This window comes from Sinocyclocheilus grahami, unplaced genomic scaffold, assembly GCF_001515645.1.
Source record: "Sinocyclocheilus grahami isolate Dianchi unplaced genomic scaffold, SAMN03320097.WGS_v1.1 scaffold719.1, whole genome shotgun sequence".
NCBI classification, from domain to species: Eukaryota; Metazoa; Chordata; class Actinopteri; order Cypriniformes; family Cyprinidae; genus Sinocyclocheilus; species Sinocyclocheilus grahami.
Genome location: NW_015505898.1, coordinates 644,403 through 663,653, shown reverse-complemented (window position 1 = coordinate 663,653; position 19,251 = coordinate 644,403). Strand labels below are relative to the sequence as shown.

General features: G+C 36.6%; 1 protein-coding gene across 1 annotated transcript in view; it reads left to right on the top strand.

The window, feature by feature from the left end:
* The window catches only part of LOC107560300 (protein phosphatase 1 regulatory subunit 12A), an 82,284-nt gene extending 64,521 nt beyond the window's left edge, over nucleotides 1–17,763 (top strand). The window contains exons 16-26 of the mRNA XM_016244439.1: nucleotides 1,305–1,395; nucleotides 2,136–2,315; nucleotides 2,416–2,569; nucleotides 4,325–4,452; nucleotides 4,599–4,664; nucleotides 7,955–7,971; nucleotides 8,078–8,204; nucleotides 8,295–8,399; nucleotides 12,570–12,650; nucleotides 13,249–13,314; nucleotides 16,066–17,763. Coding sequence (XP_016099925.1) covers nucleotides 1,305–1,395; nucleotides 2,136–2,315; nucleotides 2,416–2,569; nucleotides 4,325–4,452; nucleotides 4,599–4,664; nucleotides 7,955–7,971; nucleotides 8,078–8,204; nucleotides 8,295–8,399; nucleotides 12,570–12,650; nucleotides 13,249–13,314; nucleotides 16,066–16,152 — 1,102 coding nt within the window. The 3' untranslated portion in view covers nucleotides 16,153–17,763. The remainder of the gene's footprint in view (nucleotides 1–1,304; nucleotides 1,396–2,135; nucleotides 2,316–2,415; nucleotides 2,570–4,324; nucleotides 4,453–4,598; nucleotides 4,665–7,954; nucleotides 7,972–8,077; nucleotides 8,205–8,294; nucleotides 8,400–12,569; nucleotides 12,651–13,248; nucleotides 13,315–16,065) is intronic.
* Nucleotides 17,764–19,251: the final 1,488 nt, after the last annotated feature.

Here is a 19,251-nt window from a genome sequence, read left to right as displayed (position 1 = left end):
ACACTCACTCACTCACTCACTCACTCCATGTCCTCCATGTGTCTTTGTGTTCCCCACACGTAGCTGCTTGCCATTCTTGCTTTTTGGGGATTTATTTGCCTATGGGGTATAGAGTTATACTATACGTTAGAATGGACTGAATATAGTGCTGGGCGATAAATTAAAATATCGCAATGTTTTCATCAAAGTTGAAGAGATGCCAACAGTACCTGTGAAATTTCACAACTGACAATTCAGTTTTGATAGCACAGCAAAGAAAAAATTCAATCAAATATTGCCAAATATGAAGTCTACAGGGTATTGTTTTAATTCAAATATTTCTCAGATGAGTAAACATGAACTAAAAATCAAAGATGCAAATTACGCAAAGTAAGTGCTTGAAATTAAATATAGAATATTGTCAGTACTTAGATTTCTTTATATCGCCCAGCGATATATTTTTTATATCATTGGTTTGTTTGCTTATTCATTTATATGACTTTTTTCATTTTATTTTTAATCTGTGCTTTATTTGGTTTGTTTCTTTCGGTTTTGTTTTGTTCATTATGGACCTTGCTCAGGTTTTCAGAATGAGGGAATGCTTTCCTGTGGTACTTCTTTTGAGAGCGATCTTTCTCTCCTCTTATCTTTGGTTTTGTCCCTTGATTGTTGTCTGTGTTGCTGTAGCGGGTCGTTTGGAAGGAGACAGGATGATGCTTTAAGTTCCACTTCTTCCTCCACCTCCACAACAACGACCTCCTCTGTTACCTCACCCACCGGACATCGCAGCCTGCTGTCCAGGTATGAACGCACACAGCCAATTAAACATCCAAACTAAACACTCAAGAGTAGGTTCTGTTAGTGAATTGTGTCGCTGCATAACAGGTATTGGGCAGAAGAGAGTACGGACAAGGAGAAGGAGAAAGAATCGGCCACGGTCATCCCCACAATCAACACTGCAGCCACCACCACTACCACCTCCACTACTGGAACTGTGCTGGGCTCTGACGGACGAGAGAGACGCAGGTACACACACACACACACACACATGCACTGCAACATGTTATCACTGAGAGCGTTTTTGCATCAACAGGCAGATTTTTTAAATGTCTTTTATTTAGATTCTACATGTCAACATTTTAAATTCAGTTTAAACAATGTATGATGCTGCAGTTCCTAATAAAGGAAGAACTGTCTAATTTATTCTCCAAAGCCTATTGTTACTCTCATTAAAGCTGCCCTTAAGAGCCTCAACAAAAGTGCGTGTTGCTTCAGCTGGCAACATTTAACTGAGAGGATTTTGTTTCTTTGTGTTGTGTCTGTAGATCATACCTCACCCCTGTGCGTGACGAAGAGTCCGAGTCTCAGAGGAAAGCCAGATCCAGACAGGCGCGGCAGTCCAGGAGGTCCACACAGGCAAGTCTAGACAATCATCTAAACGCCTCTGCAGGAAGTCTCTCTAATAATAGGCAGATCCACAGCGCTGTTTACATGATTCTATCACTGTATTTTTTGTGAGATTTTGTTGGTTCTTCGGTTTTGGAATATGCTTCCTGGAACAGCTCTGCGACGTGGCAGGGATTTATGGGAGAAATAACCGTTTACAACAGAGAGATAACTTGAGTTTTTCCTTCTTCAAAAGCAAGGCCATGTTTCCTCATTGGTTATAACTAAGGGCTCAACATAAAACACCATAATAGAATATTTACTTAAATTATACATTACATAATCATGTGGAAATGCCTGTCTTCAAATCATCTTCAATTGGGTGAAGTTTAAAGCTGTTGAAAAATGAAAATGCCCTTTTGTGACAGTTTACGTGTACATGTATAGTTTTCTACATGTGATTTTATTATTATTTAAATTATCAATTTATTATTGATATATTTGAGTAAATATTATATATTAAAAAAAATGTATCTATTTAAATGATTATTAAAAATATTAATCATAAGTAAACATTATTGATATATTTTTATTGTAGCATGGTATCATAGTACTGCCCGGCCCTGGTTCTTATTAACAGAATATATATTGTTGCAGTTATAAAAATAATGACAACATAATTGAGACCATAACAATTTGGGGGGCTGTTTAGCAGACTCAGAAATGAATGGTATGATTTTGACCCTTTGACCTTGTTTTTTTTTTTTCAGGGTGTGACCTTGACTGATCTCCAGGAGGCAGAGAAGACCATCGGTCGCAGTCGCTCCACACGGCCTCGAGAAGAGGAGAAAGAAGAGAAGGAGAAACAGGACAAGGAGAAACAAGAAGAGAAGAAAGAGACAGAGACCAAGGAGGATGACTACAGGTCACGCTACCGCAGCTTTGAAGAGGTGAGGAAAACTCCTTTCTTTTCCCCGTTCACAGAGAATTCTAACTAGCATTCTAGTTTTTTAATGTCACATGAATTTCTTTTCTTTTTTTGTCCTCCAGAAGTACCGGAGCACCTCCTTGGCCTCGACCACCACGGCCTCCTCCACCCTGCCTTCCTCCTCTTCTCTGTACAGCACCTCCTCTCTGAACCGGCCCAACAGCCTGAGCGGTCTCACTTCCACCTACAGCCGCACCACACGCGACACTGAGAGAGGTACAGCACACAAACGTACTCAAGACATAATGTCCGAGTCCTCTTTCATCCAAACAGAAGAATAGATTATATACATAAAAACAATGAACTTGCCTGTATTTCTTGTGACGTGAAACTTTACAAAACTTTAGTTTTAAGACAATGTACAGCAGTAATTATATGTACTGTTCCCTCCGGTGCAAAATGCAATATCTGTAGGGTCACTTTGAGTCGAGGGACATGGCACAGGAAGGAAAATGAGTGATAGGGCTTTGTGGTGCTACAGGAACTGCCATACAGACAGGAAGTTTCTGTAGTATGGTTGCAGACTGACTAAGCGTCAGTCTTCATTCACGTGGAAGAGGATTGTTTTTCCATTGTTGATTTGCGGAAACCCATGACAATAAGAAACACGTTTTGTTTTCTTACAGGCTCATGTACACTACCGGTCAAAAATTTGCAGCTGAAAAAGTTTTTTTTTTCTCACCAATGCTGCACCAATACAGCCTAATGTGATTATTAAACTTCAAAAGACAAGGATTTCATGTTTCAAAGCAGTTGGAATTAAATGAATACTGCACGTTTTTGCCAATCGATTGCTTGTGATCTACAATTGATGAATTATGACAAGGTTTACTTAATGCATTTATTGTAATATGTTGTAGATGCTTGTAAGAGTGTGTATTTTAGCACCTTTGACTTTTTGCTGATAAGGGGCATTATTATTTTTATTTGTTTTTTATTTATTTATTTTTTATGTGTGCTCAAGTCTTTTTAATTAAGTAAAAGAATCTGAGATACATGATTTATTTTGAGATTTTATGGATTTAGTCTGTAGGGACATTCATTTTATTTGTACAGGTCTTAAAAAAGGTCTAAAATCTTTGAATGAATTTGATTTTTAACCATCATTCTAACATGCTGATTTGGTCAAGAAACATTTCTTATCACAGTTGAAAACAGTTCTGCAAGTTCATATTTCTATGGAAACCGTATTTTTCAAAAAAAAAAAAAAATTTGGATTCTTTGATGAATAGAAATTTCAAAAGAACATTATTTATTTGAAATAGAAATCTATCTTTATTTACTGTAATTTTTTATCAATTCATTGCATCTTTGCTGAATTAATAGTATTCATTTCTTTGAAAAAAAACATTTGAACGGTCTTAAAAAAGGTCTAAAATCTTTGAATGAATTTGATTTTTAACCATCATTCTAACATGCTGATTTGGTCAAGAAACATTTCTTATCACAGTTGAAAACAGTTCTGCAAGTTCATATTTCTATGGAAACCGTATTTTTCAAAAAAAAAAAAAAATTGGATTCTTTGAATAGAAATTTCAAAAGAACATTATTTATTTGAAATAGAAATCTATCTTTATTTACTGTAATTTTTTATCAATTCATTGCATCTTTGCTGAATTAATAGTATTCATTTCTTTGAAAAAAAACATTTGAATGGTAGTGTATTTGATTTGAAACGCCGGCACTTTTGAACGGTAGGGAATTTGAAATGCATTATATTATTTACATTTAAACCCTCTTACCTTCATAATGAAACAGACTTTATTGCAGAATACTGGTATTAGATTTATTTTATTGTTTAGTGTTAATTAATTTTCTAAGAATTATTTTTATTCCATTAGCTCAGCCCGAATTTCTTGCCTGCAGCCATAGCCTTCCTGTAAATAAAACAGGGATTTCCACTAGTGGTTAGTGGATGTTCATAATGTTCAGTTGTACTCATAAAGAACCATATGTCTGTTTTCTGACCAGACTCTGATAGAAAAGATAAAAATGATGACAAGGACGCTGAAGACAAGTCTCAGCCACGCTCTATACGTGACCGCAGACGACCTCGAGAGAAAAGACGCTCGACTGGAGTGTCCTTCTGGAACCAGGATGTAAGAAACTTTTGGACGCATTAACTCAATTTTATGTTCATGCTAAAGCATTTATGTGCATTTAGTGATTGGCAACTTCATTTTGGACGCTGTTTTCTTTTATAGTTGGAATATAGTGGAATTTGAAACGCGTTTCTATGTTACAGAGTGACGAGAACGAGCCAGAGGAGCCATCGGACTCAGAAGAAGGCAGCACTAAAGGAGAGCCTCAGGTGAACATCATCTCACCTACAATGCATCTGCCAACACAAATGTACCAGTTAGACAAATGCCAAGTTCCTCCTTTTTTTTTAATAAAAATCAGCTGCTTATTTTGTTGGACTGCTTTTGTAGGACTTTAAGGTTCTTCCTCTGTCTTTCATCTTTTATAGTCAAAGAACAGATTGACTTTTCTTCATGTTTGGCAGGACAAACAATTCACTCACGTTACTGTTTGTCTGCTGACTGCTGACCCCCTCCTCCCCCTTCAACATCCTGGAATTGTCCCAGCAGCATTAGTCGTCTTAAAAATGAAAGTCGACCTGATTCACAGCCCATCGACTGTCACCTATTACTATTGCAGGAGAAATCACGCTTCCAGCCATAAAAGCAACTACATGGCTAGTCACATGAGTTGTTTAGGGTGTACTTAAAGGGGTCATATGATGTTGCTAAAAAGAACATTATTTGGTGTAATGAAATGTTTATGCGGTTTAAGATTCAAAAAACACATTATTTTCCACATACTGTACATTATTGTTTCTCTTCTATGCCCCGCCTTTCTGAAACGCGGTGATTTTTACAAAGCTCATTTGTCTGAAAAGCGAGGTGTGCTGTGATTGGCCAGCTATCCAGCACGTTGTGATTGGCCGAATACCTCAAGCGTGTGACGGAAATGTTATGCCCCTTAACATACTGTGATGCCCTGTCCGGCCGGAGCGTAACATAAAACCATGTCTGCATTTGTGATCGGAGAAATGACAAACAACAAGTGCTACTCTACACTGCTCAAAAAACTCGAGTTTGAATCGTCAGTGACAAATTCTTTAAATATAAAAAACGTACTTACAGTCTGTGAGTCAGAACAGCCGGCATTGTAGTCTACTCTACCAGGATCAGGAAACAGTCCTCCATAAAATGCTCTGGACACATCTGAATATTTGGGTTGAACTGTTCTGGAACAGTGTTGTAAATACAACCTAATCACTGATTTCTAGTCGTGTCCTCTTTTGGAAGACCAAACAAAGTAGTTTCGCTTTCACAACGAAAAAGCGTCACACACTGCGGCCTGAGTGAGCTGCGGCCTAGAGTATGCGGAGGCCGGCTTGAGTGAGCTGCGGCGGGCAGGCTTGAGAACAGTGCGGCCGGTGGGCTTGCGGCAACCACATGTGACGACCCCGGGCTTCGTCCACGGTGAAAGCCGATCCGGTGATCCACAGCATGCCCAAGAGCTTGTAACACTCCAAAGAGAAAGGAAAAATTTAAATCGCATCATATGACCCCTTTAAGCTGTTACTATTGGTGTGACTGGGGTGATATTGTGAGTCCAGTGAGGATAAGATAAATATCCTGCATATCCTGTGTCAACATGATCCTGGAACCAGATCACTCGCAGTCGGGTGGAAAACTGGGAATGAGGGATTCAAAAGTGGTGACAGTTTATTTGAGTCAGGAAGGTCAAGAATCAAAGAGCAGGACAAAGCTTTGTTCTTGACTGTTGGGTCAGTAGAAGAAGAACAGGAAACATTTTGCACGTGTCAAGTGGAAGAAGCACCAGCTGACGCCTCAAATCATCCTCCTATTACAACACTTTTTCAAGTGCACTTGTTACAGCATGTCATCCAGGTTTAAATTTAGCTCAAATATTGCCGAATAGAGCTAAAGATCAGTTTTTGGTTGGATGGTTCCAAATGATAAGTGTTCAGCGGGCCGCAGTATGAAAGAAAATCTAATGGGGTCCGTGGGTTCTTTATGAGACAGCTGTTTTTTTTGTTAGCTTAATAGCACACATTTCCTCTTAGTGTGCTGTTCTGTATCGAAAAAAGGAAGTTCTGACACAAAGCTAAGTGCTTCAGTGTGCTTCCAGGGCAATCAGCTAAAGGAAGTGGGCCGCGCTGTCACATGGGTCATTGCCTGAGAGCTTCTCACAGCCCAGGCTCTGAGCTCCAGTCCTATTCTTAGTACTGAGGCTTCATACTGGCTCCCGGCCCAATGTTTCCAACCTTTAGCTATGAGAAGAGATTTTGGTTGTGTTTAGAATGGAATACTATTTGACTGCATTTAAAAAAAAAAAATAAAGAATGAAAAATTATTTAAATAAAGTTAATATGTTTTAATATAATATAAAACATTAAAATATATACTTTTTATATTTTTATATTAAAATATAATTGAATATAAATACACCTTTTTTGTGATATATAATTAATATTTATTTATATACTGTATATAATGAGTATGAGTGTATATATATTTATTTGTATTTCAATATTATATCATATTATATTATATGAATATTTTTCAGCAGTCCAATTAAATAATTTAAGCAACAGGGTTCCCATGAGAAATCTGGAAAAGTCAGGGAATTTTTGTAATTAAGAAGATAATCTTTATAGTTCATAGTCACGAATATAAATTTTTCTAATTAAAATCAGTTGTAAAATATTTCATCAGCTAAAACTTGGTGTCTTCTAAGTTCAGTCTCTATAAAATGATTTAAAAAAAAATGTAGCCAGTAATTACGTAGGACTGGAACCATTAAAATTGGTCTTTCAGAAGGTGAGGACTATTATTATTCAGGTTCATTTGCCACACACATAAAGTATCATTTCCTTATGGGATACTGTCTCTCACATCATGTGCTGTGGTGGAATACTGCACATTTTGTCAATTGGTAATAGTTTCATGCATACGGAATATTAGATTGTGCACAGTATGCATATTACATACTACTAATTTCCAAAAATAGTGTTTAGTATGCCATTCCGAACTCATTCCAATACCCTGTGTGTGCTTTAAGCGGCTGGGGAATAAGAGCAGACCCAGAAGTCTTGGCTGCTGATCAGGAATTCATGAAGAAAAGCCCAGCAGGGCTGAGAGGTCTCGGAGCTCAGAGAAAGAAGAAAACGGCAGGAGGGAATAATGATGACCAAAGTCCTTTTACTTCCGTCTTGATAAATGTGTGACACTTGCATGGAAGTCGAACCTTTTGAAGCATGACTCTTATAAGGACAAAATCAAATGGATTACACCCAGATGTCTTCAAACACGTCCTTTACTGTAGAGCAGTAAATGATAGATTGCCGACCCGTGCGGACTCTCATTAAATAGCAGCGTTAAGCAGGCCATGAGAGCGTCACAATCCATCCCAGACTAATTGATAATCTGCTAGTCTAGACACTAGACAAACAGACACACTAAATGCATTATGAGCATGTGATTGATTAATAGCAGGTACAGACGTTGTAATAACTTCCTCTCTCTCTCTCTCTCTCTCTCTTTCTCTCGCTGTTCACATCCACAGAGCGACAGACTATCCAGGTATGTATCCCAAAAAACACTTAAGAGCAGCGAAATATGCATGTGTTCATGTTTATTATGAGAACCCAAATGAATAATATAAGTAACTCTCATTTTTCCCCCTCAGGAATGACCCTGTTTCTACTAGCACTTCCTCCCTCAACCGTTACGAGTCTTTGAGTAGCCGTGGCATTGGGGAGAGCCGGCGACCGTACTCTCGCTTCGAAAGAGACGACACCACTGATTATAAGAAGGTACAAACTTTGCACTGTATGATTACGCCCTGTAAAATAGTGGTTTCCTTATAGTTGAGTGTTTACCCAACATGCTCTTTCCGCTTGCAGCTTTATGAGCAGATTTTAGCTGAAAACGAGAAGTTGAAAGCTCAGTTACGTGATACAGAACTGGAGCTGGCAGACCTGAAACTGCAGCTGGAGAAAGCCACGCAGGTGAGATCCTGTCCAGGATTCGTTTTCTGAGAGACTCCTTGAGAACTCTATGATGGAAAGTTTGCCCATATATCATCTTGCACTCGAAGAGACACCAAGACACTTTTTTTTCTTGATTGCGGAAAAAACAACAACAATTCATTCTTCAACGTTAAAATGAATCGTGATAATTGTAGTACTCTCACACTGCTTTGTTGCATCAGACAGGGTTGTCACTGTCATGGAAAACCTAGAAATATGAGTGAATTTTTAAATGTGATTTCCAGTAGGGCTGGGCGATAAATCGATAACGATAATTATCGCACGATACAGAGTTCCTCGATAAATGATGATAAGAGTTCGATAAATGTTTGATATAATGCGGCAAAGGCGGAACGAAAGAGCGCCACTCGGAGCGTTTATCCGCTCAGATCAAAGTTCAAACAGCGGCGCGAGCCTCACTAGAGCAGATGCGTTCACTCGCTGATGAGTCTCACTCACGCAACACTGAACAGCGCTGTGAGATCCAGTGAGAAGCGCTTGAATTCAGCGAGGAACACAAATAACTCTGTTTACAGCCAGATGAAACAGCTCTGACAAACAGCAGAAACACTGCGCAACGAAACCGTCAGACTTTTTATTAATCTACAAATCGCCATCATTTACCATGGATTTACTGTAGTAGCACTAACTGCACCATGGTATTGTGTCAGAAATGTGGGTATTTGTGTCGAATTTTATTATATTATTAATGTAGACATGCATTAAATATATTGAAGGAGGAGTAATGGAATATAATTACAGTATTTTTTTGTGATTAAGCTAGAGCGTTTATGCATTTATAAATGTATTTAGACTACTGTTTCTCATAAATGCCAACAAGCCATACTAATTTTTTTACCATGGTATTGAGGTGCTATATTTGTGGTTTTAACTGTGATTATCATGATCTAAATGTATGTTATGAAAGACCAATGGTTAAAAAAAAAACACCTTAAATACCTTAAATAGTCAGAATAATTACATTTCACCGTATAAAAATGAGATTGCTAAAATTTTTAACAGATTTTGATAATGAACATAAATCTACATCTGCATCCTATGATGGAAAGTTTGCCCATATATCATCTTGCACTCGAAGAGACACCAAGACACTTTTTTTTCTTGATTGCGGAAAAAACAACAACAATTCATTCTTCAACGTTAAAATGAATCGTGATAATTGTAGTACTCTCACACTGCTTTGTTGCATCAGACAGGGTTGTCACTGTCATGGAAAACCTAGAAATATGAGTGAATTTTTAAATGTGATTTCCAGTAGGGCTGGGCGATAAATCGATAACGATAATTATCGCACGATACAGATTTCCTCGATAAATGATAAGAGTTCGATAAATGTTTGATATAATGCGGCAAAGGCGGAACGAAAGAGCCCCCTCTGAGCGTTTATCCGCTCAGATCAAAGGTCAAACAGCGGCGCGAGCTTCACTAGAGCAGATGCGTTCACTCGCTGATGAGTCTCGCTCACGCAACACTGAACAGTGCTGTGAGATCCAGTGTGAAGCGCTTGAATTCAGCGAGGAACACAAATAACTCTGTTTACAGCCAGATGAAACAGCTCTGACAAACAGCAGAAACACTGCGCAACGAAACCGTCAGACTTTTTATTAATCTACAAATCGCCATCATTTACCATGGATTTACTGTAGTAGCACTAACTGCACCATGGTATTGTGTCAGAAATGTGGGTATTTGTGTCGAATTTTATTATATTATTAATGTAGACATGCATTAAATATATTGAAGGAGGAGTAATGGAATATAATTACAGTATTTTTTTGTGATTAAGCTAGAGCGTTTATGCATTTATAAATGTATTTAGACTACTGTTTCTCATAAATGCCAACAAGCCATACTAATTTTTTTACCATGGTATTGAGGTGCTATATTTGTGGTTTTAACTGTGATTATCATGATCTAAATGTATGTTATGAAAGACCAATGGTTAAAAAAAAAACACCTTAAATACCTTAAATAGTCAGAATAATTACATTTCACCGTATAAAAATGAGATTGCTAAAATTTTTAACAGATTTTGATAATGAACATAAATCTACATCTGCATCCTAACTCAAGCTACTATCAAATGTGTATTTCTAAGAGACAAAAAAATGTTAATTAAGATGTAATTAATATTATCAGGCAACACAAACGTGTTTCTTGATTTGAAACAATATTACTCATTATTAGAACATGCAGAACTAAGACATTTTTTTCTATTAATATATTTATTTTGTTAATGAAAAATGACTGGAGAAGTGTTTGTCATGTTCCGACCATAAAGAATAGTTGAAAACCACAATTAACCATCTGTTTTTTTTTTTACAACTTTCACATTAGAGCAAAAATCTGCCTTTAAACTTTTAAACATTTATCGTGACAATTATCGATATCGACTGATATGAAAAAAAAATATAGAGATCATTTTTTGGCCATATCGCCCAGCCCTAATTTCCAGGCTGGGAAAAGAAAGAATAGAAATGAATATAGAATAGAATTTTATTAATCTACAAATCGCCATCATTTACCATGGATTTACTGTAGTAGCACTAACTGCACCATGGTATTGTGTCAGAAATGTGGGTATTTGTGTCGAATTTTATTATATTATTAATGTAGACATGCATTAAATATATTGAAGGAGGAGTAATGGAATATAATTACAGTATTTTTTTGTGATTAAGCTAGAGCGTTTATGCATTTATAAATGTATTTAGACTACTGTTTCTCATAAATGCCAACAAGCCATACTCATTTTTTTACCATGGTATTGAGGTGCTATATTTGTGGTTTTAACTGTGATTATCATGATCTAAATGTATGTTATGAAAGACCAATGGTTAAAAAAAAAAACACCTTAAATACCTTAAATAGTCAGAATAATTACATTTCACCGTATAAAAATGAGATTGCTAAAATTAACAGATTTTGATAATGAACATAAATCTACATCTGCATCCTAACTCAAGCTACTATCAAATGTGTATTTCTAAGAGACAAAAAAATGTTAATTAAGATGTAATTAATATTATCAGGCAACACAAACGTGTTTCTTGATTTGAAACAATATTACTCATTATTAGAACATGCAGAACTAAGACATTTTTTTCTATTAAGATATTTATTTTGTTAATGAAAAATGACTGGAGAAGTGTTTGTCATGTTCCGACCATAAAGAATAGTTGAAAACCACAATTAACCATCTGTTTTTTTTTTTTACAACTTTCACATTAGAGCAAAAATCTGCCTTTAAACTTTTAAACATTTATCGTGACAATTATCGATATCGACTGATATGAAAAAAAAATATAGAGATAATTTTTTGGCCATATCGCCCAGCCCTAATTTCCAGGCTGGGAAAAGAAAGAATAGAAATGAATATAGAATAGAATACTGGTACTTGTTATAATGACAAAGCTGCTCGTTAAAAAAAAAAAAAGTATACTGAAACTACTGGTAATATATTAAAATTCTATAATTCTAAAACTTTCCATAACCGTTATTCAGTTTACTTTTTTTTTAAATTGCCAATGAAATGGCTAGTTATTTGTGGTTACAGTTTTTTTTTTTTATTATTGTTATTTTGTGCTCGCACATAGCAATTTCTACCTGATAAAAAATGTTAGAGCTTGAAATAACTAGAAAAATTCTATTATTATTATTTTTTTAAATCCATGACATTTTAGAAATTTCCATTCAGGTCTAGAAATCACACTTTTAAAATTCTCCGTTTTTAAGAGAACAGATTAAAATCATAAATGATGTTAGCTAATGTCTTGATTTTTAGATGTTTTAGCTTTTCAAGATTTACATTTTTTGTTTTATTTTATATAATTTTAAACCATCTTGATGTCCACTTGGAAGGGTGCTTAAGCCGCCAGTTGGCGACGACTCCCTAAAAAAATAGATGTCTATTAAATGTCCCCATTTATAGCTAAGTGAATGCGTGTTTTCCTTTTCAATTTCTTTGAATTATTTTTGAGATCCCATACTTTTTTTTCCCTTCAGTGATCTATCGTTCCCTTTAATAGTTTACGTTATCACATTATTCCTTTTTTTTTTTGCATTTTTTTTGTCTGATGTCTATCATCTTCTCCTCTATCGTTCTTTCTCTTTCTCTTTCTCTCATAGAATCTTCCTCAGGTAAAGCAGGTGCAGTCTCTGCGTCAGTATAACGAGCGTTTGCAGGCAGAGAACAGGGCGCTGGCCCGCGTGCTCTCCAAAATCTCACAGGGCTGCAGCCACCTTCCCGCCGCAGACCTGTAGACCCGCCCCCACCTCCCTTTACACCCCTCCTCATGCTCCATTCAGCTCCGCCCACGCCCATATAAAGGCAGGTGCCAGCCTGAGTCTGAGCTGATACTCCGCCTCCCTTTTTGGGTTTTTTTTTTTGTGTGTGGAAAACACAGTACAGTTATTGCTAAAAATGTCTACAAAAATACAGTACATTTGATGTATTTTAGAATTTACTGATAATTTTGCACATTTATCATTAAAACAGTACATAAAAGAATTCTGCTGGATTTTTTTTACGAATGACTTTATACAAAAAAGGCATGTTTCTTTAATTAAATTAATATTAATTAAAAATGAAAACACTAATAATTTTTACCCAGATTTTTATGAATGATGCTTACAAATGACATCTATAAAATTCTACTTTCATTTAGAATAAAATATTTACCTTTTATTTTTTACAAATGACATATTACAAATTGTCAGTACTAAATATTTATATTTTTGAAACTTTTTTTTTTTAGTAAGAAATTGTACTGTTTTTTTTTTTTGTACTTGTTTGAACTTTTTTGAGTCCTCCCCTCGAATGTGTTGCTGTGAAGTGCAGTTCCTTTTGGATGACTCCAGCATCCTGCATGAGGTGCTTGACTGGTTTTTGTGAAATCAAATATAGTTTCTCTGCTTTTTTTAATTTTGGAGACCCCCCACCCATCCCCCCCAGTCCCAGATTTTTTTAGTTCTGGAGCTGAACTGCTATTTATGCTCTGTTTGAGCATAATCTGGATTGCATGGCTTCTGGAAACTCATGCATTTTAATCCACACATTGTCGCTGGCAAACGCTTAAATTACATTGGAGCTTTTCTAGCATAATCTAGCTGATTGTATACAGAATGAAACGCATTTTTGGGATGCTTATCTGGTTGCCGATAGGCCTCAAACACAGTATATTATTACTTCTTTTGTCTAGGTTTTTAAATTGTTTCTTTTACTCAGTTCTGTTTTGTGACTTACTGTTTTTATGGACTCGTTTTAATGCATTTTTCCAGTCTACAACTGCAGTACTCAAACTGTAAACCGCTCTCTTGGGAAGTATCATTACATCGTTAAAATGTAATTGTCAGTGGCGAGTTTATCACAAGGAAGTTGTTTCTTTGCGTTCCTGCAAAATATCTAAAGTTCTTCACTGGCACACGATTTTTTGCCTTTATTCTTAGAAATATTTCACCCAAAAATGAATGTTCTGTCATCGTTTACTCACCCCCATAAGTGTTATAAACTTGGATGACTTTCTTTTGTGGAAGTTGGGTAGCAAAAAATGTACAGTTAAGCTTACTAGGACTGTAAAACTTCATAATGAGCAAAAAAGGTACCATGAAAGTGTATGACTCTTGCTCTGATTTAGGACCTGTGAGGTTACATAATGGCTTTTTGTGCTTTTCTTTAGCTTGACTTCCTTTAGTTGTTCACAAATAGAAAGAAAGTCACACAGGTTTGGATCCATATGAGAATGAATAAACGATGATGACTTTTTAATTTATGGTTGGACTATTACTTCAGCTAGTTGCTCCCAACAGATCCTTTTTCATAGCTGCTGCTTCCTTTTTCGTAAACATGTTTGATTGTATTTGCAAAACTCAGTTTCCAGTTAGTCCAATTAGTAGAGTAGTTTTCCTGACTTCTATCCGTCTGTGCAGTGTTGTACGGTCGATGAGGCCAGTGGTGGTGAAATCTCAGCTACAGATCTCCACTTCAACACTGTAACCTGAAGACTGAAGCGGGTCGGGTATCGAGTAGCGCTCAGTGTTGTGGTTTATACAGACACTTGTGTTCCAGACCCTTTGTTTATTCCGTCCAGTCGAGGACACACAAAAGGGACTCTGTGTGTACAGTGAGAGAGAGGACCGAGAGAGGCCTGAGTGCTGTCCTCCTCTTTACCCTCCATCTGAGAGTGCATGGCTACGGTTTCCCATTGATCTGCAGTGTGCCTGTGTGGATCGACGGTCCCTTTTCTACCCAAATGGTGCTGGTCCTGGTGATGAGGAATCTGCAAACTGAGAAACGGGCCATTTCAAAGCCAAATGATGCCGCAATTTAATTTATTTAGCAAATTATAGCAATTATTATTTTATTTTGCTATTGCTATAATTGCACATATAAAAAGTGACATGACAGTATGAACGCATTAAAACGGAATTTATTCAAATGGTCCTTTTGAATGAATCAGTTCAGCTCCGATTCAGCTATTAGTTTATACTAACACATGGGATTTTTCATGGATTAAAGCTTTAAAAAATTATATTTAACTATATTTATATATATATATATATGCGTGTATGCATACATATGTATGTATATATATATATATGTATATATATATATACATATATATATATATACATACATATGTATGCATACACGCATATATATATATATATATATATATATATATGCGTGTATGCATACATATGTATGTATATATATATATATATGTATATATATATATATACATACACATACATGTATACATATACACACACACACATATATATATATATATATATGCGTGTATGCATACATATGTATGTATATATATATATATGTATATATATATATACATACACATACATGTATACATATACACACACACACACATATATATATATACATATGCATGTAAATTAACATTGTCAAACAATTATCAAATGTAAAATTAAAAATACATATATAATGGCTGCATATAAATGTACATCAAATGTAGAATTAAATCTATATAGAATTAAAACTTGATTACTATTAAATTATAATTGTAGTCATTGTTATTAAATGAAAATGTAATTGTCAATAAATATTGACAAAAATGAATGCTCATTTTAATTTGTTTTTCTATTTTTTGTAAGTGTACTTTTGGGTAATTAGTGTAAAACTGGGGGAAAAGTTTTTTTTTCTTCTACCTTTTACATCAAGCATTTTGAGTCTGCAGTGACTCTTTGGTTGGTAAAAAAAAAATGTAAAAAGATCACCATTTTAAGTAATTTCAGAGCAAATATAAAATTGAGATATGTATCAAAGACTCCTAATCAGAAGAATATTGAGAGAATTATCGCCTGCCCAGCGATTAGACATTATCGTGCTATTTAGTATTGGTTCTAGTCCAGCAGTTTCCAGGAGCCATTCCCGAGCCGTTTCTTCCCCTATCCCAGAACCGTCATCTTTCAGATTCCAGATCAGACACCATCACCATGTCGGTTAAAAGGGGGGGTTGTGTTGAATAGGAAGTGCTGTTCAAGATGCAGCAATCAACAAACATCAGTATCTAGAGCCACGCCAGCAACACAAGCACTCGTCCTTGTCTGTTAATCTAACCCGTCCCTCTCCTGTTCTCTCTTCCAGACGCTACCAGACTTGAAAGCAGACAACCAGAGGCTAAAGGACGAGAACGGAGCGCTGATCCGAGTCATAAGCAAGCTTTCCAAATAGAAAAGACCCTCTCCACAACCTCCGGCAGTAACGGTATTGCACATCTAGATATTAATACGAGACAATGGCGACAAGAAGGCTCCGTCTCCCCCTCCGTTTCTCAGTCCTCGGCTTTCCCTCGCTTCCACCGCCTCACCCAGAACCACTGCGTTTACAGAACTAAGGAAAAGCGTTAGGCGAGAGAATGGCATTGAACACTTTGCGGGCGGGGAAAGCCTCGAAAAACTATTGAACCAATAAGCCTTAGTTGTACATACGTCACTTGCATCAAATTTCTCTTGGCTGTCACAGAACACCTGATTTTATTTGTGCCACACTTTTTGTGATCTCTCCTTCTTTTTTTTTTTTTCTTTTTTGGTGGTTGTTGTTTTTTTGCTCCGCTCTTTAATCTTCCTTCCTGTATAGATGTGTTATGCAATATGCAGCTCTCTCCTTCCATGTCCTCTTCCTGTCCTCATCAGCCACGCCCCCTTCCCAAATCGCGCTAGAAGTCCCGCCCTCGTCCTCAGAGGAACTGTCTCTCAACAGAAGACTTCCCAGCATTCCACAATGTTGGCGCACGCTCCGCACACTTCCTCCGCGAGAGAGACGACGGACCCCTGGCTTTACCGATTCGGCGGACCTCGTGGAATCGAAGCTTTCACTTATGTGCAATATATGCATTTCTTTCTATACAAATGCTTTAAGAATGTTCACTCTTTCACCACTTTCGTGGCTCACCCCGGTTTCCTTCCTCTACCCCCCCGACTTACTTTGAGTTTGTAGTGTAGTCGTTGGTTTATATCTTGTACTCCTCACGTTGTTTTAGCAGGTACTGAGTGAAGTTGTATATACCTGTATGTATCGTTTGAGACCAGCACATGGCATGCGTTTATGGTTCCCTGTCTGTTACTATTGAAATCTACCAACTCCAGAGGACAAAGTGTGTTTTAACGATTTCCTCCACCTTTTATATAGTTGGAAAAGACATTGAATAACAATAGAGCCGCCCTCTTCAAAGAGGGACGGCTGCTCTTCTTCAGTGCATTTTTTTTCTCCCCCCCTCTTCTTCTCAGTTTTAAAAGTGTTCACGGTAATTGTGAGATAATAATATAATTGCTTCACTACATTTCACACATTTTATTCAGTATCTTTGGAAGAGTGCTGTTCATTTTTTTTTCTTCTCCTTTTTCCAGTTTGGTCTTTTTTCTTTTTCTTTTTTTTAAGCTGTAGTATTATTAGCCAAGGTGTTGTCACTAAAAAGAAGATCCTAGATATCGCTAACCCAGTCCTTTTTACAATGTCTACATGCACTGTCAATGCCATGTCAGGAGTCTTGCTGTCCGGTTTAGCGAACTTTTGCCAGCGTGTCAGATGAAGTCCATGCATCGGAAACACGTTTTATGCATTTCAGTGGCCTTTTACTTAAATACTGTAGTCGGGGGGAAAAAATGTCGCTGTAGTTGGACTGTCAGCTGTCTCCTCTTTGGTTTAGGTTTTTAATTTGTCGTTGTTGTTTTTTTCCTTTTTAAATTTCCCATCATCTTGTAAAATAGATGTGTGGCTTCATCCGTGCAAGCTGTGCTGTGACTACCAACCACTGAGAGTTAATTAAAATAAACTTGTACATTGTAAAAAATCTCTCGGCTTTTGCGTCCCATTTATTTGTTTTCAATTCAACGGTTGTCAGATTATCATGCTGTTAAATGTAATAAACTCAACCTGTTGAGATCCAGTGCCCCTTCTTATATACATAAATACATGCAAGTACTTTTCATGAGTTTTCAGGGATTGAAAAAGGATTATATTGTTGCTTTGACCAATAAATAATAGTATTAATAATAATAAATAAACAAAATTAATTTAAATAGATTTTCTAGATATGAATTTAGGAATGATCTTTGAATATAGTCCAAGTTTTGCAGGGATCTTACACTTTTGTTCACAATTTTTTATTTTTTATGATAGTGAAAAAAATTTTTTTAATTCTACTTTTGTTCAAATTAAATGCTGCTGTTTTGAAATGGTAAAACTCAAACAGCTTCAGCACCACTAGATGGCGGCCGCCTGAGCTCAACACTATCAGCTCCAATCAACTCTCAACCTGGGCATGCTTTTGTGAACAGGAAAAGCAGGAAAAGTGTTTGAGTATTGGGAGTTTTTTCCCCTCCTGATCTTACATAAGGCTTGCATTTCTCTATGTGAACTCTCCAAGTATGTTTTGTTTGGTTTTTCCTCTGGGGCTTGGAAGTTACCAAATGTTCTCACGCAAAGGCATTTGTCCACAGACAAATCCAGATAAAACATCTTGAATTAAAGGGATAGTTCACCCAAAAATGACAGTTCTCTCTGCAAGTAAAAATCATTTTTGCATGAAACTATATGAGGGTGTGTAAATGGTGATATCGTTTTCATTTTAGTTTGAATTGTCACTTTAAGTTTATTTGAGCATTTCTCACAGAGCCACAAAAGCAAAGTCGTTTCCAGACTGCACTGATAAATGTGTTTGGCAGCGAATGCTGCATGTTCTCATTGTGGCATGAAGAGCTCAAATAATGCAATAATACTTTGAGGATAAGAGGCTGTATGGGCAGTAATTGCACATAGTCATGCAATGGGAATTTTTCCATGTAAGTCTTGCGGAGACCCCTTCATTCTTCTGGTTCTATCGCAAAGCTTACTTGACAAAAAAATGAATGTGGAAAAGATCAGTTGGAGTGTTTCCCGGTTTAAAAGCAGGAAACTTACAAGAATCCAAGGCAATTATAGAAACTAATAGATTCCGTGCTTTTATTTTTTTGTTTTTTTTGGGGTGATTTGCACCAGCAGGCCGACCTGGATCAGTTGAAGCAGTGTATGCGTCATGTCACATTTCATGCTTACACTTGAGTTATGTGATTAAACGATTCATATGCAAGCACACCAGGCTGTGGAAAAGGTCAATTGTGAGCATTTTTATTGCTTGGTGGAATTCACAAAGGATAAACTGATCCTTCAAAAGTTGCCGAATGAAGTTCAGCTGCATTGGCAAGTGAAATAAAGAATAGCTATAATGAAGATAATCATCATGAATCGCCCATTAGTGCTGTGTGTTCTAATATCAAGGAACGTAGTACTGTC